We start from the raw sequence: 26,569 nt of genomic DNA, 5'->3' as shown, positions 1-26,569 counted from the left end.
AGGGCTGTTAGCTGCGGAGTGGGCTGTGAGCTGTCAGGCTGGCGGTGCTGCGATGGAAGGGACACGTGGCTGCGTTCGGGTTTCCACTGGGCTTTGCTTCAGCTCCTCAAGCTGAGCTGTGTGGTTTCTCTTTGAGTTGACAGGGGTCACTGGGAAGCAGGGGATGTGATTTCATTCCCAGTTCTCTAAAGCTGTCTGTGTCGCTCCCCACATTTTTTCTAAATACTGTGTCTTTGTTTATAGGGAAGGAAACAGTAATTTCATTTATTATCCTTTTCTCAGGACTCTTGCGAGTGAGAATGCCAAAACAGTCTCTGTTTCTGTGAGAATGCTGGAGCCGTCTTTCTGGGTCTGTGAGGAAGTTCTTACCATGATTGATGCTCTACAGATTCATGACCTAACAGTTTCTGTAAACTTTGAGCTGGGCTTTCCAAGAGCACGAAACCTGTGCAATTACTTGACCAACTTTTTATATGATCTGATAGTGATGGGACAAAGGGGAGTAGTTTTAAACTGAAAGGGGAGATTTAGGTTAGATGTTAGGAGGAAATTGTTTACTCAGAGGGTGGTGAGGCCCTGGCACAGCTGCCCATAGAGCTGTGGGTGCCCCATCCCTGGAGGTGCTCAGGGCTGGGTTGGATGGGGCCCTGGGCAGCCTGAGCTGGTGGGGGGCAGCCAGCCCACGGCAGGGGTTGGGGCTGGGTGGGCTTTAAGGCCCCTTTCAACCCCAGCCTTTCTGTTATACTTAAATCTTTGTCAGCCTTCTCCCATTTGAGTGACTTCTTCAGTCAGTCGGATGACACAACCGGGTCTCGTGGTGATGAGAGATGTTACCTACATGGTGACAAATCTTTGTGAAACTTCTGACAGGTGGTGGCCCAAAGCGATATTCCCAGCAGAAGGGCAGCTACAATTGAGCCTCGTATTGCTTCAGGAGTGCAGCAGCTGGCAGTGCTGTGTGTTGAGCTGTGAGCCATCGTGGTGTGCTGCTTGCTCAGCCCAGTTGTTTGTGCAGCTGGTAGTGCAGGTGAGATGGGGCTGGTAGGACACCGGATGGAAAAATGACAACAGGCTTAAATTAATTCTGCCCACAGGGCAGCATAGGCCTGTTTTTTTTTTTGTTTTTGTTTTTTCCTCTCTCTCTTTCCTTCTTTCTTTCTTTTTTTTAAACATTGTTTTCTGTTTTATGAAGAAAACAAAGCTTTTAGGTTGCTGTTCAATGACAGCTGACCACAGCTTACTCTGAGATATGGAGCAGCATGAGAAAGAAGAGGCTTTGAATGCTTTAAATGTTGTGTTTTCTTGTTTGAGTTTCCAGTGCTGCTGCTCATAAAGGTCTGACTGGTTACAGAGGAAACTACTTGAAGAAGTCAAGCTCAAATTTTTGAAAGGAATACAAAGAGGTTAATAAACAGCCTATGGAGGAATCCTAATTACAGTCCCTGATGGTAATTAGGGTTATAATACATTGCTATGTAATTTTTGGGAATGCTTTCTATGTAATCATAGAACAATATAAGTTGAAAGGGATATCTGGAAGTCACTTAGCTCATCCGAACTTGGAAGTAGGGCCAGCTTCAAAGTCAGAGCAGACATGTGTACATGTGTACAGATACCCATTGTGTTATCAGTAAACCTGGAAATATACAGTGATTTTTTTTTTAATTTTCAGTTGAAGGGAGGATATGAAGAGTTTATACTATTCTCTTTTTTTCTTAATTTGTGTATAAAGGGGATTCTTTCAAACTCACTTAGTGGGACTACTGCTTAAATGAGACATGTGGTGTTCAGCCTTGATTTTATTCTTGTGTCATTTGAGGTGGGCTTGGTAGGTGGATTGCAGAAAGTCTGGGTGGTGCACTTGCTGGATTGACTCCGAGCATTGCACTGACTTCTGTTTGCAAATAAATTTGTGGTTCTTGCTCTTAAATACTAAAATTGCAAGGTGGGGGAAGAAATTAAAACCACGTAGCATCAACTATGAAGTCATGCACACCTTGTGTCCAGAAATTGGCCAACACCAGATGCTTTTTGGGGTTAGTTGGTTAGTAGATGCCAGCCTTAAGACAGCTGAGCAGTGTTCTGTGTTCAGCTGCCTTAAGGGACAGTGTGTTCTGTGCTTGCCATGTTGCTTGTACTCTTTCCTTGGCATTTGCTGCTGGGTGCTGGGAGCTCAGCTAGGTAAAGTATTTGTATGGCCAGATGGGTAGATCTCGGTGATCTGTTTGAATGTTGTGTGACATCCTGGGCTGTGAGACTTTCAATTCCCTCAGCTGTGTGTGTATTTTTGTTCTTAGTGTTATTATGTGTTTAAATAGCTGTTTTCTTCTTGAATCTGAGTGAAGTCCTTGGCTTCAGTGACTTCCTGTGGCACTGGGTTTGTCAGTCGCATTGTGTTGCAATATAATATTTCTCTGTTAAGAGTTTGGCTTTGCTTTGCTTTATGCTCAGAGAGAAGTTCCCTTTATATTATTAGCTGCTGTTTTCTTTACTGTGCTTTCTGTATATTTCTTAAAATCCCACTTAACTTGTAATTACTTACTTCTCTGTTCATTCTTGCTAGTCTCAACAGGAGAGATTTTAAATTGTTTAATCATTCACAGCCCTTCGCAGAGCATCCTCCTTCCTTTCCCCAGTATTTCAGTATTCATCCTCAAACGAAGTACATGCATTTCTGGTCAGGTTGCTTAACAGCAGTACTGAAGTGCTCTCATTCTTCGGGGGACTCTGTGCTCTTTTGGCTGTAGTATACTGAATGGCAGAGCTCACAGAGCTACATAATTTCCTTTCCAGATTTGAGATGCCTGATTTTAAAGTGTAGTGTAAGTAGATCACTTTACCCATCCTATAATATTCGTTACTGATATTAGATTCTGTTTATATTGCCTATTTATTGTTAAATTTAATCTATTTTCTTTAGTGTTGGTAATGTAATTGTAATAGCCATCTGGAAATATTACTGCTTCACTTTTCCTTTTCTCCAGTGCATAACAAATGAATACAGTGAGCGTTGCTGGACCTATTTACAGCAGCTTGAGGCTTGCAGTAATAAGGCAGATCTCAATTCACTCAGTTTGAGGGTTTAGTACTTCACAAAAATTCTCACTGCTGGTCTAAAGGAGGGAGGAGGAGAGGGGAAATCATCTGAATGGGTTCAAATGATCTGCTAATGACGAGCAATTGGTACTTGGGAAGGATGCAGGTGGAGAATGGGTGGAGTTTGCTGCAGTCAGAACTGCCTCACTGTGAGCAGTGACGTTGGCCATGGCTTTTCCTGAGTCAGAAGGTCTGTAGAGCTAATTTGTGTGAAAACCAGGCTTTTTTTGAGGCACCGCAGTGAGTTCCTTGATGCTGTCCTCTTTGCAATGGGCTCCAGTGCTGGTAAAATGAGCAATGGAAATGACTATCAGAAAGGTGGGCTATGGCAATTCTGCTTCAGGATGGTTTAAAAAGTGGTGAGGACTCACTAGGCTGCGATGACCTTATCCATCTGCCCTGGGAGTTCCTTCAGTGTCTTCAGGGAGTGATATCTGCTCCAAGTTCCCTTGTCAGAGCTCAGGGAGCCAGCAGGAATGTGGGGCATCTCCATTTATTCAAGCTGCTGCCAACACCTGCTGGAGCAGCTCTGTGATGGATGTCTGTAGATCTTCCTCACAGAGGTGTAATGGTTAAATTATCTGGGAGGTGCTGGTTTCTGAGTGCTCTCATTCCCAGTGCCTTTAACTCTGTGTCTCCAGAACAAACTCGCCGCCAGGCCATGTTTGTACTGGACCAGGTACCTCTGTCACTACAGCATGGCCAGAAATGAGGAAGCTGGGGAAGCATCAAGAAAGCAGATTAGGAAGACTGAATGTGGTTTTGGGATTAGGGTGCTGCTATGCGAATGAGAACTTGTGTTCCCAAGCTAGCTGCCTAGAATTTGTGTGCACTTTGCATTGGAGCTGAACAGGAGGGCTAGCAAGAGTTCTGTGGGATTTAAGTAGCTTCTAGGCACCTGAGTAGGCAATAAATGGACCGTTTTATTCAGACTGGATGCTGCTAATTAATCTTTATTATCCAATTAGTTTATTGCAGTGAAGAATATTGACCTCAAAAATTTGTTCAATTTCCTGGCTGTTTTTCAATTTGTAACAGTGTTTGCTTTTCACAAACAGCAATCTCCTTAGAAGTCTTTGATGTCCTTGCAAAGACTCTTTGATAGTCTGTGTGTGCATTATCCCTTGCTCTTGTTTATCAGTTAGGTGCCCAAAAATACTGATAGTCTTTAGACGTAGTCTTCATTTGCAGAAACAGGACGGATTGGTGCCCCTATCAGATGGTCTTTCAAGTGCAGTGGTGTTCCATTTTTAATGATGGTACTGAGGAGCTTGCCAGATACACATGTAAGGCTTGTTGCTCTGCCATTCCTTGCTCGGATCTCTCAGACTTCTTAAAAAATACAGGCTCAGCATTTTCTCCTGTGCTCCTGGGGAAGGGTGGCTGTTACAGGAGCCTGCAGCTTTCTGACAGCTCAGCCGCTTCGTGCCTGAGCTGCTTCAGAAACTTGCTGGGTAGCTATTTGTGGAACGTGATGCAAAGATGGTCACTGAGGAGTGGTTTTTCACTTCCTGACAACACTCATCGAGAAGCCACAACTCTGCTTTGCATTGCCTGGTGACAGAAAAACACTCCTTACTAAGCAGCAAGTAGTTACTTCCAGTGGGTAAGATTTACTGCAGGAATTCACCGGTGTATTTGGAGACACAAAGAGGAGAACAACAGTGCTGTGTTTTACTTTCAGGTGGCCACTGTATTTTGGAATTGTTTTCGAGTGTTTCTTAAGAAGAATCGGGTATTAATGAAATGATAATGTTTATAGAAATCGTATTTCTTAATGAAGCTATACTTCTAAGAGCAGATGCATCCTTGCAGTATTTCAGAGATTTCTCATTGTAAAACTAGAGATATTTTTAGTGGTGTGTGTATGTGCATGTTCAGTATTCAGCACAAAAAGCAGGAATTAAAAAAGAGCAGACCTTGATCTCAACCATATAGAGTTTTATTATTTTTTAAAGCCTTTTTAGAGTTGTCTTGTAGGCCTAGCATTCTGACAGCTATTACTGCATTTGGACTGCACTTTTGTAGCTAGCGTTTCTCATAAGAGGCAAAATTGTCTTGATTATAATCCCCTTTAAGGGCTTGAATTTTTCTCCACTTTATTGAACAGTAGAATATGTTGAAATTGTAGGAACATTTTGCTACTTAAAATACATTGCAGCAGGCTCAGGAGTCACTCTGGGAGGTGCAGAATCCCAGATGTCCCAGTGCAGAGTCTTTCTCCACCCTTGCTGTCAATGGGGCAGCTATGAAATAACATCGCATTGTTTCCAGTGGAGCCATTAAAAGAAGGCAGTTATGGAACAAAATTAGGAAACTCACACAGACCTTAAGGCTGAGGACAGAGATTCCAGAAATGGCTACAGCAGTTGCAACAACTGCACTCAGTGTTCTTTTCCCAGACCTGAAATAAATGTCAGAAATCCTGATACTCAATATTTTGCTGCTATTTCACACAATTTTGTAATTCCCTGGTAAAGCAAGCATTCCCTGGGAGATGTTATTCCCTGTGCTATTCTGCTGCTGCTTTGCCCTTGAAGTGCTGGAGGTTTTTAACTGTGGAAATGAAGATGCCAAAGCCAAGCCTCCTTTCCATCAGAATTCCTTCTCGCTGCTTGCTCTGTGCCATAGCTGTATCATAGAATCATAGAATGGCCTGGGCTGAAAAGGACCTCAAAGATCATCTAGTTTCAACTGATTGTGTTATTTCCAGGCTGCACGCGCACACTGCTGGCTCATGTCCAGCTTCTCATCCACCAGGACCCCCAGGTCCTTCTCCACAGTGCTGCTCTCAAGGAGATCTTCCCCCAGTTTGTATAAATACCTGGGATTGCTCCGGCCCAAATGCAGCACCCTGCACTTGGCCTTATTGAACCTCATTAAGTTCACATGGGCCCACTTCTCCAGCCTGTCCAGGTCCCTCTGGATGACTTCCCTTCCCTCCAGTGTGTCAACTGCACCGCTCAGCGTGGTGTTGTCTGCAAACTTGATGAGGGTGCACTTGATGCCATCGTCTGTCATTGATGCTGAAGAGCACCAGTCCCAAGACTAACCCCTGGGGAGTACCACTTATGATCAGCCTCCACCCTGACATAGAACCATTGATCACAACCCTTTGGCTGCATCCAGCCAGCCAATTCCTAATCCATCAAACAGTCCATCTTTCAGATCCACGCCTCTCCAATTTAGAGAGAAGGATGTGGTGAGGGACCATGTCAAAAGCCTTGCAGAAGTCCAGGTAGATGACATCCACCGCCCTTCTCCTATCCACCAATGTCGTCACTCCATCGTAGAAGGCCACCAGATTGGTCAGGCACGATCTGCCCTTGGTGAAGCCATGCTGGCTGTCTCGGATCACCTCTTTATCTCGTATGTGCTTTAACATAGCTTCTAGGAGGATCTGCTCCATGATCTTCCCAGGCACAGAGGTGAGGCTCACCGGTCTGTAGTTCCCCGGGTGATCCTTTCTCCCTTGCTTAAACTTTCTGTAACTGCAATAACTTTCTGTTACGGATGGTGATAAAGGGCGTGAGCTTCTAGGAAAGAATAAGCCTGCATAAGCAAGTAGTGGAAATGGGATCAAATACTGTGGCTGTGAGCAAAATAGAGAGGCCTGAGGGATTACTGCTCTTTTTAAAACTGATGCCTTACCTGAGGCACAGGCAGGTGTGGCTGTGCTGCCAGGTGCCTTGTGTCATAATAAGTGATGTTTGTTAAGTCTGTGTTCATCAAGGGCAGGGCTGGATATGCAGCCACGAGCGTGGAGCCCGATTCACATCTTAATGTTGCTGTTGTTGGCCTCATACACCCCCCAACTAAACGAGTATCTCAGGATGTTCAGTGCTTTCTTCCCAGGTTATTTATTTATTTATTTTTAGTTCTGTTTTAGATAGAGTGAAAAACAAGGCTTGAGAATTCAGTTCATGAACAATATCTCAAGAATGCTGGTATCCAAATTTAGCAGACTTGATGTTCTGTTGGGAAAGCAAGTATGTTAATTCCTTTTTGTGTACAAACTAGCCTGACCTTGGATTACAAGGCAGCGACTTGTGGGGCCTAAGCTGGCATGGCAGCAAGAGTCCTTCTCATGCTGGCTGCTGGATGGAATGCTTAGGTTAGCAGTGCCTTGTTTTTTGCTTTGTTTTGTTTTAATTTCTTTCATTTTCCTTCCTCTTCCCTTTAGCTGGTTGGGATTCTGTTAAGGCTAGCTGAAAGCAATGTGATAAGGTTTGCCCTGAAAGGTGTGACAAGTTTCTCATTTGTTTGTATACCATTTGCAATTCTGAAATTGCATATCCGCATAGATAAAGTACTTCAACAGAACACTGTGTGCATTATATGGTATTTGATGTTCCTCTTAGAAAGGGAAATGTGGGGCTAATGATTTATTTGTAGTGCACATGAAAAGAGGGTCACTTGAAACACTGCCTCAAGGATTTGGGCCTCCTGATGGTGGCACGGCCCCATGGATGTGTGCAGAGGAAGGACATCTGTTGGTGAGTGCCAGTGGTGCTGCTGCATTACACTGATACTGCTGTTGGTTTGTTCCCTCCTGACATAAGAACCTTCAGAGTCAACAGGAGATTACTTATTCAGTAATGTGAATAAGCTGTTTATTGGGCTTACTTAAAATGAAGTATCAAATAATGACAACAACGTGATGGTAATGTTAACTTCTATTTTTATGTTGAACTTGGGAAGTAAAGGAAGAGTAAGGTTTTTCCTCTTTAAATTTTCAGCTACGTACCATCAGTTACAATGTTTTTTGAGGGTTTTTTTGGGGTATGTGATACAAATGTTGTTTAAGTGGTAGTTAGGGAAAGCAGTCCAAACCAAGTTCTGCTGTTCTCGTGGTTTAATACAGTCTCTTTTTTTAACTTCCTTCAGCAGCTTGCTGTATAGGGAAGTTATTCCAATGGAGGAGGAAAAATTCATAGCATTTTAAAAAACCATGAAAGACAAATGACACACAGCTGTGCGCTTGTACTGCTGCTGATGTTTAGTGATCATGAGGACTTCATCATTCCTGTTCGTAGTGAACTGAGATAGGCCCTCAGACTCTGTGGCTGGGTGGTATCCTGACCATCCACGTTAGCACTGTTATAAAGGAAAGAGGTTCCTGGAGACATTTTCAGTATCTAAAAAGGAGCTACAGGAAAGAAGGAGACAGACTCTTCAGCAGAGTCTGTGGTGACAGGACAAGAGGAAATGGTTTCATGCAGAAAAAGGAGAGATTTAAGTTAGATGTAAGGAAAAAGTCTTTTACAGTGAGGGTGGTGAGGCAGTGGAACTGGTTACCCAGAGAGGTGCTGGATGCTCCCTCCATGGATACTGTCAAGGCTGGGTAGGACCAGGCGCTAGGCACCCTGATCTAGCTGTTGTGTCCCTGTTCATTGCAGGGGAGTTGGACTGGGTGGTCTTTAGAAGTCCCTTCCAGCTCCAAGGATTCTAGGATTCTATTCTATGATTTAGAATAAATCATAAATGTGAATTTAGTGATTCACAGTGTTTACAGACAAGAAAAGCAACCATTTGCCTCTACTTCCTTGCCTGTGTTGTACGTTCAATGATGTTGTTGTGCTCATTGACATTGCACAGTCTTATTTAGTCTTCCAGTATTTCTAAGTCGTTATTTTGGCCTCTCCCTTTGGTATGAGGAGCACAGCTTTGTTCAGAACTTCTGAGTTCAAAATAGAATTGAAGTGTTCAAAATAGAATTTGTTGTCTATGGACTGTCATTTAGGAAGGTTTGCATTTGTGTCTGACTGGGGACTCCAAAACATTTTGGTTATGAGTAAAATACCTGGTATTCAATCCAGCGTTACACAGTAAGCAATGTGTGCTGCTTGACTGAGCATTTAAATTGCTGGAAACATCTAAATATACGTTTTAGTGGCTTTTGAAAAAGTGCTTGTTTGATTGCAGGGTGCAGTGTGTACTTATTTAAAATGGAATTTGATTATGCTGTGAAGTGGAAAAGAAACAGCTACAAAACCCCACATCTGAATAAGGATCAACAAAGCAACACAGTCATCTGCTTTTAGTTTCAAGCAAGTAATGAATTTCATCCAGAACTGTTGCTTGTTATTAATTTTAACAGTGAGTTTGATGAAGTGGTAGTAGAAGGCTCAGGTAAGTGTTGCAGAAATGTGACTGAGCTTCTGTATTTGAGTGTTCTCTCTGGAGCTGGGGCGTATCTTTCATGTTGCCCTTAAGTCTCCAGCTAGTTAAGATGAAGCTAATCTTGCTCTAGTGACTTTGCACGAGGCATATAAGTGAATGTGGTGCAGCTGAGTGTAAAAGCAGGCCCGTGTCCCACCTGTGTGTGTTTGATGTATGACGTGAAACAGATTCAGAGAGAATCAGATGGAGGACAAGTTAGAATAGGCGGTGCTCTGTTGTGCCTGTGTTGTGTATCAGCTGCTTTGATGTGCTCATTTTGCCCATTTGATGGATCTTAGAGCCCAGCACACACAGTCTGACTTCAGGATTGATAGCAATACAAATTGTCAGCTGAATAAGATGTTAACATGCAGAGAACGTGCAGAATTCTGAGCTTGTTGCAGTCTCTTGGAAGGGACCTTCAAAAAAGGTCTCTGACTTACTCTGAAGATTGCGATTATATTTCACCTGCAGGCCAAATGTATTAAACTCGTTATGCTGCCTTCAAAAAAGGCAGACAGATCTCAGCCTTTTCAAGCAGAAACATTGTCTGGAAATAATTGAATGCGTTTTTTCATCTTTTATTTCAGTGTTGCATCAGAAAGTGCTGCGTATCTATTGAAGAAAGTGAGTGATATTTCCTGGTAGAGTATTTCCACACTAGTGGTTAGCTGAGGTTGGTGGTCTGGGACATCAGTCTGTGGCCTTGTGCTACCTCATGTATCTCTGTGGTTGTGTACTGTGGAATTCAGCAGTGCTTTAACTAACACTCGAGTGGACTACCTGGAGGACTTAATGGAGAGAGTTTTTAAAAACATGAAAACCGTGTGTTACCTCATTCATACAACAGTTTCATTTTACTTGTTTTGCAGTTTTGTGATGTGATCACAAAGGCTGCTGCCTTTAAAATGACTCCTCCAGCTGCAGTTGTATTTGATGCAGCTGGAGGTCTGGGATTCTAAAGTTGGTGCTGATTCCCCCTGCGAGGGACTGCTCGGGAAGATCGTCTGTCAGCTGAGGGAAAGGCTTCTGTGCAAGTTAAACAGTTCTTTAAATCACAGCTGATAATGAGGTTCTGCAGCCTTTTTCTTCTGCTGTGACTGGTGGTAGGAAGCAGGTTGTGTTGTGTGTGTAGGAGGGGTGGCTGCTTTTGGAGAAATGAGCAGGAATTTAAGATGTGCCCACACTGTATTCACAAGGCAGGGGAAGGCAAGGGATACAAGTGTGATCAAATCCTGTATGTGTTGTTGGTTTCCTTGAGCAGCGGGGCTGCCTTTGTTGTGACTGAGCAAACATAGGTCATGCGTGTGAGGGCTGGGCAGTCAAAGGAGGTGGCACTGGTATGTCTGTACTCACGTAGCCAAGTATTTTATATTGAAGTTTATGAGAATGTTTGCAAACAAGAAAACAAATCCTATTTTAAGCTTTGTGTGGGTGAGAAGGAAGGGTAAGCAGTCTGTACTATGCCAAGGTATAGCTGGGTCTGTTATATAGAAGTCTGTGATGGAAGCTTTTATTGTGCCAGTAAATTCTTAATTCCTGGTAGTTGCTCTTAAACTTCCACTGCTATTAGAAACCCAATTACAGTTCTCAACGCAGGTGATGGCTTTGCATTTTAACTGACTTCATGTGGCTTCCACGGTGCTGTTAACAACAGTGGAAGAATGGCACTGTTCTGCCCTAAAAGCCGCTGTTGTGATAACTTTGAAACGTGTACATGAAGCTCCGAGCTCCCTCACAGCTCTTTCTTTGTATTGTGTTGTAATCTTCCTTAACATTATATAAGGAATGTTGAAGTTATACTGTTAAAAATCCTAAATAAAATTCTCAAAAGGTGCTGTAAGTATTTATTAAAAAAAAAAAAGGGCGACTCAAAACTTGATGAAAGATGAACATATATTGCCTCATGTTCCTTATTGATGCACAGGAGCCAGTATACAATGAGTCTGTTTGTTGAAGATCCGTACTATAGTATTTATCATGCATATGCCAACTTAAAAATACGGCATCTCTGAAGTAGCACACAGTGTAAAACCAGAGGCAGGGCAGAATTAATGTGTAGGTTTGGAGTTTTCCCATGCGTCTGCCCTCTTGATCCAGGAGTCTTTGGGAGATGGGAGCATGGGTGGGCCTCTTGGCAGTATTATTTGCGGTGTTCTGACACAGAACTCAATGATCAGGAGAATTCATCACTATCTTTTTTCTTTCCCATAAACCACATCAAGTTATTGGTGATGAAGAATGTATCATACTGCGTCACAACTTACTCCAATGCTTTGGCATTTCATAAAGACTTGATTTTAATCTATGCCCCAGTTTGTTTCCCTCTGTAAGGTGAGGACTTTGGTATGCCCCATTGGCTCTTTTTTACCTGGGCTTCAGTTTGGAATACCTGTGAATACATATATAGATTAAAAAGGAATCAGTGAATTGAATGATTGTTAAACACAAGTACTGAGATGTTTTGGAAAACATTGGTTTCCAGTTCTTTCTTTCTTTTGCTTCTCTGGTTGCTTCCTGCTTTAATTAACAGCTTGGAATATGAGCACTACGTACACCTCACTGTTATTAATCTGTTCTTATCTCAAGTAGTCTGTGAAATATTTGGGTTTGGTTTTAATTGTAATACATTCTATATAAAAGAACTTGCATATTATTATAAAACATCCAGAAAGGACTCTGTAATTCTCACGTGTGCTTTCAGTTAATTTTACAGAATGTCCAGGATGAGAGAAAACATATACTTCATTCTCTTACTCTTCCATGAAAAAGTAAAAGCAGAGTGTGGCCGAACTGTGACAGGAGTGGAGGAGTGATTTGTAGGACTGTGATTTGAATCCTGAAGCTTTGTAATGTTCATTTTCTTCATACTTTTTTTTCACTGCTAACTCTGACTGCACAAAACAATACTTCAGTTATTTTCAAGGGAGAAAGTTTTACTTAGGCTGAGTTCCTCCTTCTCATATCACTGTCATTTGGTTCAATGTTTAAAACACCCCAAAGCCTCTTCCTGTTTGTTACCACTAAAACAAGCGTGCGACTCTTCTGTGGCTTCTTCTGCCTTAGCTTTGGCCTCTCTTCCTGAGTAGATTAATTCTGTAATCAGAACAGGCATTTCTGTGGTCAGCGCTGTTCCTGTTCTCCCCCAGATACCTAATAGTTTGTATGAGCTTTTCTTACATTTGATAACGCATTGATCTCTTAGCATCAGAGCCCTTATGTGGCGTTCTGATTTAATGAAACTTCCCCGAGGTTCTCCTGAGATAATGCAGCACTGTGTGTGTGCCACTCGTGTTACACTGGAAAGTGGAAGTAAAGTTCTGTTTCTTTCTGTTAACAGCCTAAAATGACTGGGTGAATTCAGTGGAATAAATGGCGTCCAAAGTAACTGATGCTATAGTTTGGTACCAGAAAAAGGTAAGCTTTCTGTTTGTTTTTATGGTGACTTCAGGGAAAAAAAAAAAAAAAAAAGTTGGCTTATTGCTTTCTATGTGTAAAGTATAATAAATGTAAAGTAGTGCTGCATTGTTGGTTGGTGTTCTATGAGAGGGAGTAGCTTGGAACTGTGCCTCTGAAAGTAAACAAAAGCCTAATGACAATACCTTGCAGGACAGAACTGCTTTTGGTCTGGCTATTGATTTCAGTGTAATGTTGATTAATGTACTTGTGTGCAGGTGAATGCTGTTTCTATAGTACATAAAGCAATCATTGTATTTAAGTAGAAAGTAAGAATTCAAACATTCTCTGTTAGTATCAAGGATTGATGTAATCCAGAGCCAAAAGAGGTTTCTGTAGAAGTCAATTAAAAAACAGAATGGAGAGAAGCAGGAAAGAGAAAAAAGATCTTGCTGGGAGATGTGCAGTCACAGTATCTCCTGGTAGTGTATATATTTTGTTTCATATCTGTGCAGAGAAATATTGATGTCTGACTAACTTATTATTTTGTTAATTTCAAGTTATTGTATCCTCTTGACATTCGTGTACTGGTTGACTTACTCAGCTAAATTGTTTTTAAAGCATGGAGAATTTTGCTGAGTTTGGATGTAGGATTTCAGGTGTGATGAGCTTGTTCTATTTTTCCTCATCTCTCCATGCTTCATTAGGTTCCTGTTTTCCTTGGTCCCGTGGCTCTCTTTTGGGGAGTACACGTGCTGCTCTTACAGGGAATAATGGCAATGGTCTTCAAAATAGAAATTGTGGTTAACTTTTATTTTAAGCAACTGTAGGTTGTAGAAATCTGACAGTACTGACTGTCTGACAATGTCATCTTCTCAACTGTGAATTAAAGGTGCAGTTGGCAAAGCAGAAAAATGAATTCTGCGTACTTAATTTATGCTGTCTATTCCATTATGTATTAAAAATTTGGGAATCATTCAGTACTTAATGAGAACTTTTTTGTACTTCATACTTTCTCCTTTCCCTCATTCAAGCTTCAGGAAATCTATTTTTGTCCATGTAAAGAAGGTTATACAGGCAGATTAAAGCACAACCATCCCTCAGGGTGCTCACGAGAAGCTTGCATCTCTTCAGCACTTTGTAGAGTTGTAGATGGGAACTTTCTTATCTGTACATTTAAAAGAAGTCAAAAAACATACTGCTGAATTTCTTCAATAAACAAAGTTTGGAATTGCTGTCACATGGCTTTACTTCTCAGATCCGTTTACTCTTTCTGGTATGTACACACATAGCTGGAAATCCCTGATGGTGTCCTGGTTTTTCCTGTGGTAGCACAGATGAGGTACATAAAGGCAGTCGTGCAGTGGAATTGCATGGTGTTTTCAAACCATTTCTTGATTGTGGGGCTTTCTCGTGTGACTAGTGATAGGACTAGAGGGAATGGCTTCAAGCTGCGCCAGGGAAGGTTCAGGCTGGACATTAGGAAATACTACTTCTCTGAAAGGGTGGTCAGGCACTGGAATGGGTTGCCCAGAGAGGTGGTGGAGTCACCGAGCCTGGTGGTGTTCAAGGAACGTTTGGATGTTGTGTTGAGGGACATGGTTTAGCGAGAACCAGTGGTGATGGGTGGATGGTTGGACTGGATGATCCTGTGGGTCTTTTCCAACCTTAGCGATTCTATGATTCAGTTGTTACAAAGATTTGTAGGGTGATTTGGAGGAAGATTTAATGTAATGAAATTCAGTGAAGGATCTCGTGGAAGGGAAAAGTGATGCTTATTGTACAAATCTTTAGAATAAGCTGATTTTACCTGCTCCTCGGGTCTCTGAGGTTTTTTGGGTGGTGACAGTGAGCAGTCGTGGGCAGATTTATTATGCCATTCAGCTTTATCTTTCTGTAGAAAGTGGTCATTTGATGTAAACAAGAGTCTCAAGTCTCTGGAAATCTTTATCAAAGGTCCTGCTTTTTTTTTTTCCTGTTATCTGGTTGTTTTTTCTTTCTGGTCGGAAGTACGTCTGTGGTCCTGTTGGATGCTCAGGAAAAGGAATGCTCTTTGTGATCATCACAACTCTCCTTTTTCTTGGTGCTAGGAACGCAGGGTCTTCTGATGAGTCACTGTGCTGTGATGGTACAGGAGTCAGAGCAGGCCTTCTGGTTTGGATATCAACAACTCATTCCTCAGTTTTACTGTTCCCAGGAGGCTGCTTCTGACAGAACACCTCACTATCGGTACAGGTCATTCTTTTAACCCTCATTTGGTTGCTTTTTTCCAGTGATTGCACACATATGGTTCTGTTTAGAGCATTCAGACCAGCAGCAGAATTTCTGCTGCAAGTCTGCAGGTTTTCACAAAGGTCTGCTCAGGCAGAAAGTGCAAATTGCCTTTGAGGCAAAGGCCTGTGATGTGTGACCACCATTACTTCATGAAAGACTGGGCTGTCTTCAGGAGAGATGCGATGTTGCACAGACCTGATGTCAGTGTTTTCTATGGTGTGAACAAAGCTGAATTGCAATCAGTTGCAATCAAGAAACTTTCAGAACTTCTTTCTGAATGAGAGAGTGGAGTCTGACTTCGGGACAAATTCAGAAACGTTGCATCTCATGTAAGTGTTCATGATAATTAGATGATCTCTGGGTCCCAGTTTAGTGAGAGTTAGCCTGGATGAGGCTGATAACTCCTAGAAGTTAACTTTGTAGTGCTGTGTATGATCCTTTCCTAAGAAGATCTTGAACTTTTCACCCATGTCCCTGATTTTTCCCCCCATCATTTACATGGCACGGTATCTTTTCCCCATGGAGTCATTCTTTGTACTTAAATTTTGAACTGGGAAATGGAAGAACTGTGCTAGAGACAAGTGGGTAGCAGGCATTTTTCTTGTCCCTCCTGACACGTTTCTATTATGTGATTGTTTGTGATAGCAAAATGCTGAACTTGGCTTTCAATTCTAAGTGCATCACATTTGTCAGGTTGGTCCCTCTTGCCTTGCTTTTTAAGTCTGCCGAATCCTCACTGCTGTAGCTGAAATTGAAAGTGGGGAGAAATCAATACTTAGCAGTAAAGCGTTGTTTCTGGGTCAAGAGAGAGCTAGGGTTGCAGTAATTATTACTCAAACTAATGGCTTGCCTGTGTGATAAAAGGAGGAAAAAGAACTATTATTTTGGAGAGTTTTTTTTCACATCAATGAGTTGATGTATGAAAATCCTAACAAAGAACGTAAAGAACTTAGAATACTGATAGTCAAATTTAGAGAACCAGTGTACTTGAATAGGCACGCTGATTGTGAAAGATATTAAATAGATAACTTACTCCCTGTGGTTGTCTTCAATTTTGATATATTTTTAAACTTGATTTGACTTTGCACTCAATTTCCCTCTATTGAATTTCCAAGCTCTGCTGTCTTCTCAAAAGTGAGGCACTTCTGGACTTCTGTAGTAGAAAGAGTTACGCAGTTGAGCTCTTCCAACCACACTGGCGTGCAAGTTCTCCTAGGAGCAGGCACCCAAGGCTCTTACTGGTGTGACTCATTCTATTGTCTGCAGTAGGGCTTCTCACGGGAGGGTGATTTAGTAATATGCTTAATCGTTTAAAGGTCAGACTTTTTATTGTGTAAACTTGTGCATTGTTGTCGCAATAGATATAGTCCGCTTATAGTGCAGAGGAGCTCTTGCTTACTGGCTTGTAAAAATGCTTAATTAGTTCTTAATTACTTTTATTTGGATTGTAGGGTTTGTTAACACCGGTTTGTTATCTGAGATGTAGGGCTGCACAGACGTCGCTTTCCTGTGTATGGTGGTGGTGTGAGCTTCCCTGCTGCTACAAGTAGTGGATGGTGCAGGGCATGGAATGTGGGCATGCTGGCTGTGTAGGAAGGTCCATAAAGGAGCTGCTGCAGTATGGAGGAGTGTCCTGCTGAGATGTTTGCCTGTCTCAGGGAGGTCAGACAGGCGTGTGCCGGCTTGCTGTCAGCACGTGGCTGCACGGCTGCTTGCAGCAGCAGGTGTGGCGGGGCTGTCTGCGCTCCCTGCATCGGTCCCTGGCAGCTGCTGAGCTCAGAGGCGCCTGTCTGTGCTTTGTTAATAAATAGCCTTAGGATTATGTGTGCACGTGCAAAGTGCTGCGTCAATAACAGCACCTGGGGTTAAAAATAATAAAATCAGTAATAACCTGAAATACTGCTTAGAACTTAAAATCTTTGCATTCATTTATTGTAACACTTTCAAGGCTTACAGATAGTAGTAGATGTGCAATTTCTGCTCTGATTTCCAATTTTACAACTATGTTAAAACCAAGGGTGTACCAAGGAATAACCAATGGTAAACCAAGGAATTTACCATAACAGCTTTTTTATTTTCAATGCTCGCAGGAGTTTTGCTATGAAGATGGAGGGCTTTGCACACATTTGTTAACAGTATTGCAGGAGAGAATTAAGTTTTTCCATCTCTTGGGGGTGGTTGTCAGTGAAGACAGAATGGAACTTAATGAACCTGAATCCTGCATCTAATTGCTTATCATTTAACTTTGCCAGTACAGCTTTATGCTGCTTTGGGTGTCCTTTGGGTACTGCTGTTAAAGGGCGCAATAAAACAAATGAGATGTTTTCTTTGCCATGGTTTTAAAGGGCAAAATTAGAGTTGTAATTGCATTAAGATCTGTAATGTTTAGTGTTTTATAGCTCATTAGCCTAAGATTATACTTTCCAGCTTAATAAAGAAAGAAACAGTAATTATACCATACCCTGAAACTACTTGATTTCTCTTGGTACTGAATTAATGTGATGTGTTGGTGACCCTGGCACGCAAACCAGTTTTTGCATGACGGCCTGGGTGTGTGGCTGTATTACTGAGAACCTGGGATGCTGAAACTCCCAAGAAGGTCAGTCGTCAAGTGCCAAATGTTCCCCAGGGTTCAGTTTGGGGCTAGGTTTGTTTATGTATCAATGATCTTGATGATGGGACTGAGGATCGAGTACGCCCTCAATTAAGGTTTGCAGATGACACCGAGCTGGATGGGTGTATTGATCTGTCAGAGGAAGGGAAGGCTCTGCAAAGGGATCTGAGCAGGTTACGCTGATGGGCAGTGTCCAATTGTATGGCATTCAGCAGGGCTACTTGCTGGATGCTTCACTTGGGTCTTAACAACCTCAGATAGCAGTATAAGTGCAGAGAAGGGTGGAGAAAGTTGCCTGACGGAAGTTTCTGGGGGTGTTGACTGACAGCCAGCTGAATGTGAGCCAACAACATGCCCAGGTGGCCAAGAAGGCCAGCGGTGTCCTGGCTTGCATCAGAAGTAGTGTGGCCAGCAGAACTGGGGAAGTGACTGTCCCTCTGTATTTGGCACTGGTGAGGACGCACTTCAGCTGCTGGGTTCGGTTTGGACCCCTCCCTACATGGGGATATTGAGTTGCTGGGATGTGTTTAGAGAAAAGCAATGAAGCTGCTGAATAGACTAGAAAGCAAGTGTTATGAGGAGTGGCTGAGGAAGAGGAGGCTCAGGGGAGATGATAGAATCATGACTCCATTATTCTATGAAAGCACTGAGAGGAAAAATATGTATTTAATAAAGCTACTTTCTATGTAATACTGAAATTGGGTACCCAGGTTGTCAGCTGACCCAGGAATGGGGATTACCTTCAGCACCTTGTTTCGCTGTCTAAATTCAAGTTACTGAATCTTATGCAATTGATAAGAATTGCTCAAACCCATAGTGTGGCTGAACAAAGGAGCTGTATGCTGTGCCTGGCTGCTGACATGCATGCACTTACTGAGTGAATTTGGTCAGGGTGCGAATGCGGTTTAAACTGTAAGAAGCTGAATGTATCCGTGAGAGAGAGCGAGTGAGCTGCAAATCCCTCTGTTTGTAAGAGCGATTCTTGAATTGCTTCGTTATGCCTTGTGAAGCCATAATTTAGCATTTCTTTTCCTGAGAGAACTGATTTATCTCTCAGTCACACACCAGGATGTTGCTGGCACGAGGAATGGGTGCCATGGGAAGTGGAAGTGATCAGGACTAAGGGCAGTGCTGCTTCAAAATTACAATGGCAGTGATGGTGAACTTGCTGGAGTTTTGGTGGTCTTCAGGGAACAATACTAAATAATGGGGCTGTCAGAGTGGTTTTCTTTGTCCAGTTATTTCTTGAGACTGCTTCGTTTTGTGCAAACACATAATTGTAAGAAAAAAATGTTGTTGAGGACTTAAATCTTGAAGGATGAGTGGGCTGTAGCCATAGTGTAGGCAGTGGGTAAAGGGAAGGGAACCTCTGTTCAGGTTGTGATACAGCATGTAGGGTGATACAGCTAATGTGATACAGCTATGCCATTTGGGGCTGTCCAGTAGAAGAAAGGCATTGATGCTCTTTGGCAGGCCCAGCGGAGGGCCATGGAGGCTGTTCTGGGGCTGAAACCTGTGATGTACACTGAGTTTGAGAGACCATGGTTTGTTCTGTCTGAAGACGAGAGGGCAAAGGGAAGAGCTCACTGCTGCCACAGCTGCTGTCTGGGTGGCCACGAAGGGACAGAGCCAGGTCTTCTCAGAGGCACGCAGGGATTGCGAAGGAAGCAATAAACACACATTGAAATAGGGGAAGTTCTGATCAGGTGTAGGAAAAAAGTTTACCATGGGGGTTGCCAGGCATTGAGTTACGGTCCCAGAGGGGTGTAAAATACCCAAACATTGGACATGTTCAGAACTTTCTTGGATAAGTCCTTGAGAAACATCCTGTAATTGGAGCTGCTCCGCGCAGGAGCTGAGTGTCCTCTGGAGGTTGCAGCCTACACGGTTCTTTGATACCTTTAGTCTGAGATTTGAAGATGAGTAAACTTCATAATGGATTGCACTGTACTTCAGTGACAAATGGAATCTTGTTCAGTTTGTGCTTTTTTTTTTCTTTTCTTACTGAGTAGTTCTTTTAAGGCACAGAAATGATAACCTAAAGAAAGCTACTTCTGGTGTCCAGTATATGTCACTAGGAAGTGGCCTAGGGTGGGTCTTGTGATTCCTTTACTGTATATTCTGAGTATACAGTGTTTGCGTCTGTATTTATTTCTGAATATTCTTATGCATAAAATTTTTGTTAATTCAGGTGAAAAATAAGGTCTTTCATGTTTTTAATAGATCTGTTAAAATCTCCAAACTATTACTTGGGACAATGAGAAAAGCTGGCTGATGTTAAGAGTTAATATGTATTGACTGATACAGAGAAAGTATTAATACATCGATGATAAATGTTTAATTATCCATTATTGTACTCTGGAAATAGTATCTTTGAGGGAAGCTTTGGTAAAATGTTCAGTGAAATGGCTCTTAGTTCACTGCAGTTGAAGGTATTGCCAGCTCATTAGTTGGTAATCTCCACAATTAAGAATAAACAATTCTTCATTTTCAAGCTGGAAGAAGATAGATTTAAGTTAGATATAAGGAAAAAGTCTTTTACAGTGAGAGTGCTGAGGCACTGGAACAGGTTGCCCAGAGGTGCCTATCCCTGGAGACTTTCAAGGCGAGGCTGGACCCGGCCCTGGGCAACCTGACCTAGCTGAGCATGTCCCTGTTCATTGCAGGGGAGTTGGACTAGATGGCCTTTAAAGGTCTCTTCCAACTCCAAGCATTCTGTCATTCTGTGATTTTACACTACACAGTTGGTTTTCCCTCTCCTTCTGGGATTAAGAGGCAAGGAAGGGAATTCCAGAATCTTCTAGTAACCAGAAGTAACTATTTGGCAGTCCTAAATTCCAAGCTTTGCACATAAGGTTATACAGCTTTTATCTCTTTATTTTACTTCTACGTTTGAGTAACAGTTTCTAAGCTCGTCCCTATTGGCAGACAGTGCTAAAGCTATTATATTATACATCTCTGGCTATGGACTAGGTTTGTCTTGTCTTAGCTTGTCTTGTCCATGTATCAATGATAAAAGAAAATGGAGGGGGGGGGGGGGGGGGGGGAGCAGTGCAACAAACACCTTGAAAATGGAAAAACATCCTGAAAAAAAAGAAGTCTTAATAGTAAAAAAAAAAAAAAAAAATCAAGGAAGATAACAACACTGCTGAACTACTGAATTATTGCCTTTACTGCAATGTGGATCAGTTAGGTAGAAATAAAAGAGGAAATTGAGAAAATAAAAGATGTTTTGTCTGGTATCCATAAATGTATACTTCAACGTAAACTTAATGTGAAGCTTTGGGTTTTTTTTAAATGAATAATATTACATGTATATAAATTATTTATATGCCAGTCTCAATAGTAAGAGATTCTGTTATAGAAGTTTGTACAGTTTTTGAAAAATGTTGACTTTATTAATTTTTACAGGCCTAGTAGCTAATATGCTAATACTAAATATTTTAATAAGGTGTTAAAAACTTAATTTCCTTGGTAGACAGAATAAGGAAGCAAGTTCACTTTTTATTCACCAAACTCTGTATCTTATGTCTTCTGGATTTGTAGTAGTATTTTGTTGTTGCTTGTAAAAATGTGCAGCAGTTTTAAGGGACAAAGCTTAGCATGCAGATTTCGTTATGGATAAACATTAAAGTTTTAAGATCCAGCAGGAAATGCGATGTATTCTCAGGATTATAATCTTCATTAGCCTTCTTTGTCATAAATTATAAATGTCTCCTGAAATATTGATCGATTCCATTAGAATCCGAAGGCTCTGTGAGTATTGGGCTACATGTTGATACCATCGCTACTTTAGCTTAAAGTGAATATCAGTGTCATTCACAAAGCTCAAATTCAGTCTTGATGCACACGTGGCCTATTGATCTGTTTATGAGAAAGACACTGGGAAGAAATAATCTGCAGTGCAGAAACCCTTAGCGTTGGGCTTTATTTGAAACCAGAATGAGCTGTCTCCAACAGCTTAACTTACTTAGAGAAATTGCATTTAGTTGTTATAAAAACTAGCTGTAAAAGTGTCAAACAAATTTTAGATAGACAAGGAAATGTACTCAAATGCTTTCTGTGCTGTTTGGTTGGGAAGAAGCGTAAGTGTTGCTTAACCTCCTGAGTTTATTGTTGCTTTTCAAGTTACATGACCTTTCTCTGCTCACTTGAAGTAGTGCACTTCGTTAGATCAAAGCTGAGCTCATCTTGTCATCTCTTGTTTCTGAGAAAGGTTTGAAGTGTATTTACATGTATAGTGCTCGAATGAGTCCAGTGGCTTTTGATGCTTTCAGTAAGTTTTCAATTTGAGACAATTTTTGGAAGTTGGAACAGTGGGTTACAGCTTGTTTTCACCTTTAAATAATTCTAAATATGAGGTAAAGTATTTCTTAAAAAAAAAACAAAAAAAAAAAACAAAAGTTTAAAATGTTGCAGTGCCTTCTAGGTGGAACTTGCTGTCACGCCACCCACATCTTTTTCTGTCCTTAATGTCTCTCTGGCTACACCCGAAGCAACATTTTTCCGTTGTGAAAGAACATTGGCAGGATTTTCAATCTTCACTCATCCTGCATGTGCTGAAATTTGTAACAACTGCACGGAGAATAGTTGGTAATTCTACAAATACATAATGGAGTAGAGTTCTTTAATCTTCTCAGTGAGGCATTTATTGAAGCAAGGTGTCTTGATGACTGAATATTTTAGTGGTAACTGGATTGGATAGACTGGATAGAGTCTTGTCATTGAGGAAGCCTGTGGTGCATGATTTAAACTAAATTAATACAAAATATCTGCTCCAGTTGTGCTACAGGTTGGTTGCACCACAATTTATTCCATCTGTAGTATACTGTTGACATGTTTCCTACAAGGGGGATGTGTTGCTGCTCATGCTTGGTGATGGAATCATAGAATCATCACAGTTGGAAAAGGCCTACAAAATCATCCAGTCCGGCCATCCACCTACCACCAATATTTCCCCGCTAGGCCAAGTCCCTTAGTGCCATGTCTGAATGTTTCTTGAACACCACCAGAGACAGTGACTCAAATAACTACCTGGGCAGCCCATTCCATTTCCAGCCATTCAAGAGAAACAAGTAAAAGATAGGCTTATCATGTTACTTCAATTAACAAATTATTAAGAAAGAAAGGAAGGTGTTTTTTTTTTTTTTTTTAGGTTAATTTATTTTTTGCTAAATCCTTAAACAAACAAAAAAGCTGTAAAGTACAGGTTATGATCCACTTTTGATTAGCTATTATGTAAATGAGGATAAATTCTGTGGTAAATTAGATGAAAACTGGGATAATGTTGTGTACTTTGCTTAATTAAAAAAACCACCCAGTTGTAGGTTGGATTCATGGCTTAAAAATGCCAGTGACAGACTATTTTGCCAAGTCTGGCACAAAGTTTTAAACGGATTTTAGAAGCTTTAGTTGTTGTATAGTTAAAAAATGGACATTTTTTTTTTGACTCTTTCAGCTTTCTTTGAAGAATACTGCAGAATTTACAGGTGTAATGGGAGAGAATAAGGGTAGAGTTTGGCGCTTCAGGTATATGCAGGTAGTTACGTCTTCATATCAACTTAATGGTTCCAGACATGGGAACCTTGAACACCTCTGTGGCCCTGGGGACAGTTACTTATGAAGAGAAAGCTTGTTTTGATCAGGTTTTGTGTATATTTAATTACTTTGTGATAGAAGCATGGGCAGTTCTATCTCTAGAAGCCTATTTGCTCATTTATTTTGTCTTCAGAAATTAACTTTTTGGGTACTGTTAGGTATTTTTCTTTTTGGTGTCCCTCTAGTATGTACAGTTTCAAAAAAACTGAGCAATAAAGAGCTAGAGAGAGCCCATATGTAAACCTCAGACAGCTTAGTATTTGGATTCAACAGCATTCAACAATTCAAATAAAATTGAGATGTAAATACTTACAAATCAGAACTCTGAGGATGTAATTGCCTCGTGCTCTCAATTTAAAACTGGGAAGGCTTGCTAGTAGTAACTTTAGTCTTGAATTCATTCATTCACTAACACTGGTCATTCAGCATGTTCTCTTTCTCATGTCCATATTTATTATATATTGCAACTTGTCACTGAAAAGCTCTTTTCAATGAATTCTGCTGGATGTATTGGTGAGAAAATAGATAAGTTTTCCGGTTGTTGGGCAGAAGAAAAGATTGGATGTCTCTGTTCTTTACTTGTCGTTTCTGTCAGTAACACTGGGTCTACAGATTTTTGTTTAACATGGGAAATTAAGTGTGCCAGTATGTTACTTTACAATGATGCCTTTATTTGCTTGTGTTTCCTTCTGATAGGCTTGAAAGGGAAGTGTAGATGGATGCTTGTACTGTTTGATAGAAGGGAAATTGAAGATGCAAATTTGATGGACTGGGCTTGAATGTGCACTCCCGAAAGTGCCTCAAAAGGTTTCCTAAAGCACAAAAATGCAAAATTGGGTGGATTAAAAATATATATAATAATTTGTAAGAGATTGTAGTGTAGCGCTCTGTAGCTGTCTCTGGAACTCTTTTCTGTTTGCAACAGTATGCCTTTATTTAGCAGCCCTATACTCAGATTTTGATAACTGACCGTGATCAGAAAAGATTGGCCAGGCCAATACATATTGGAAAAGACCATCTTCCTGGTCCTTTTCTCTTATTTTACCTACTGCTGAGATAATGACATTATGGAGTAACGTGAAAAGAAAAGTGTCAATGGCAAAATCCCTGCTTGTGTGTTTTGGAGACAGAAGCTGCTACCTCGTATGTTTGTGGGAGAATATGAGTAAGCCCAAATGAAATTTGGTTGACTGACTTGCCTCAGATGTCTTCCGGGATCTGTTTCTCAGAATTTCTATAACAAATGATCTATTGTTTGTTTATGTGAAGAACTCTTAATGACTCTTTCAACTCTAAAACAGTATCAGTCATGAATGGGATTAGAAATACAGAGTTTGCTTTGCAATTTTCTTGGCACAAAGGCCTCCACATTTGTTTCTTGCGCAATGAAGTGGGAGGCAGACTCTTCTGTCTTTGTAGAAAGAAAGCTTGTTGGGAAGCAAGGCGGGGGGAAGACCCAATATTATGCCTTACAGAAAACTCACTTAAGACTCTTCTCAGTAAATGTCATGAAAAGCAGGAAGACCTGAAATGTCGTTTAAAATGTATTTAGGAAGAAGCCAAGGCAATTTGATATAAACATCTGGGTGGAGTGGTTATTCAACATATTGACTTTTTAATTGCTGGCAGTTATCCAGATGGAGTCAGCTCTTAAGCTAGCTTTATTTTAATTAGTTTAATTATAGCAAGTGCTTAATCTGCTCAATACAGTGCCTGACTACTCCATTATTTTCCATGGTCTATGTGCTTTTTCTAAATGCAAGGTGCTAAGTGTGTCTTACTATTATTATTATTATTACTAAAAAAATTGCTAGGTTTTCTTTTTTTTACAATAGTGAGCTAGAAATTATTTGGGTGTCTGTATCTTGTGAATAGGAAGTACAAAGCAGATATGAAAATGAGCCATGGAGTAATCAAGCAATGGGTTTTTTTTCCTTCCCATTGGGTGTTTGGACCATTTCTTTACAGTCACTAAGGAGAGACTTTGAGTAAGTTTCCTTCCACACATACATCTGCCTTGCTAGTGTGACACACAATCAATGTTATGCTTCACTGGTCAGAGCTTGGTAACAGGAACCAAGGTTCAGGTATGAGGCAGTAAGTGTGGGTGCACATGTGTGTCTGTGTACGTATCGAAGGAGAACTGCTGGGATGGGAAACTCTAAAAACATTTGGTGAGGGCACTGGCTGGCTATAGAGCTGTGGGTTCCCCATCCCTGGAGGCATAGAAGGCCAGGTTGGATGGGGCCCTGGGCAGCCTGAGCTGGTGGGGGGCAGACAGCCCATGACAGGGGTTGGGAATGGGTGGGCTTTGAGGTCCCTTCCTTCCCAAGCTGTTCTATGGTTCTACATAGTAAAACAGATCATTGCTGAGGAATGTCTAGAATCACTATGTGCACTATTCAAAGCACATAGTAACTTCTTAGAGAGATGCATTTTCTTACACGTTGGCTTATTCTTGCCACCTTATCTTACCTTCAGTCTTATAAATACCTGAAGTTTTCTACAGAAATGTGATGAGAGTAGAGCCTGGAGAAAACCAAATCCTTTTTACTACAAATGTTTAACTAAAAGCTTGTTCATGTTCAGACAAAGCTAAGGTCTTTAGAAGAGCTTTGGGGATAAATAGACTGGCGGCTTAATGAGAGTCTTGGAAACCTCAGAACTGACAGTCTTCAAATACTGTTTTCTCTTCCTGAGAACAAGCATTACGGTATGGTATAAGGAAAAGATTAGTTACATTTTGAAATAGGTCTACTTGGAGCGTTATTTCATCAGTGATCCCTTGGGGAAAAGGGCAGTTTCCTGATATTCTTTGTGCATTTTGAGTTTTCCCTGACCTGCAATCTAGCTGCCTCCCAGCCTGTTGGTAACTTCTGCTGCTGTGCAATCTGAAGAGATGGAGCTCAAGACAATGGAGCTGTAAAAGTGGGTGGTGAGGAACAGGAAATGTAGAGGGAGCCGTTCTAAAATAATGAGTGGAAGATCTGGCTTCAACTAACTCTGAATTATATTTTCTTTCAAGTTAGCTGGCAGCAGCTGCACTGAGGCAGAGCAGCCCTGCTTGAGGCTCTGGGCTGTCTGGCCTCAGCCTGTCAGACTCAGCAGAGTTCTGGGTCAACCAGGTCCTGCCCAGTGAAGATGGAGTGTGGAAGATAAAGATTGCTTTGACAATAAGTCTCCTTGAGGAGATAACCTGTCGTCTTCATGTTTGCCTTTAAGATAGATGGATTTTGTACAATGAGTGTATTTGAAAACCTAATTTAGATTCTTTCTGTTTTGTGTTCTTTTTAGATTGGGGCATATGATCAACAAATATGGGAAAAATCAGTAGAACAAAGAGAAATCAAGGTAATACAGGATATCGAGTCTTTTTTTTTTCCTTTTTTTTTGCCAGTTAACAGTAATGCTGTAATTGTATATACTGAT

At 41.3% G+C, this 26,569-nt stretch overlaps 1 protein-coding gene across 5 annotated transcripts in view; it reads left to right on the top strand.

The window, feature by feature from the left end:
* Positions 1-26,569, top strand: part of PHTF2 (putative homeodomain transcription factor 2) — a 62,675-nt gene that overhangs the window by 1,908 nt on the left and 34,198 nt on the right. For 3 of the 5 annotated variants that reach the window (NM_001006226.2, XM_046932896.1, XM_015275732.4), the window contains exons 2-3: positions 12,599-12,675; positions 26,435-26,491. In NM_001006226.2, coding sequence (NP_001006226.2) covers positions 12,631-12,675; positions 26,435-26,491 — 102 coding nt within the window. In that variant the 5' untranslated portion in view covers positions 12,599-12,630. Of the gene's footprint in view, positions 1-8,624; positions 12,422-12,598; positions 12,676-26,434; positions 26,492-26,569 lie in introns of those variants that run through there. The other 2 variants (XM_046932843.1, XM_046933003.1) reach the window with 2 other exon arrangements.

This window comes from Gallus gallus, chromosome 1 (genome assembly GCF_016699485.2).
Source record: "Gallus gallus isolate bGalGal1 chromosome 1, bGalGal1.mat.broiler.GRCg7b, whole genome shotgun sequence".
In the NCBI taxonomy this organism is placed as follows: domain Eukaryota; kingdom Metazoa; phylum Chordata; class Aves; order Galliformes; family Phasianidae; genus Gallus; species Gallus gallus.
Note: the sequence above shows the minus strand (reverse complement) of the source record. Positions and strands in the feature narration are given on the sequence as shown.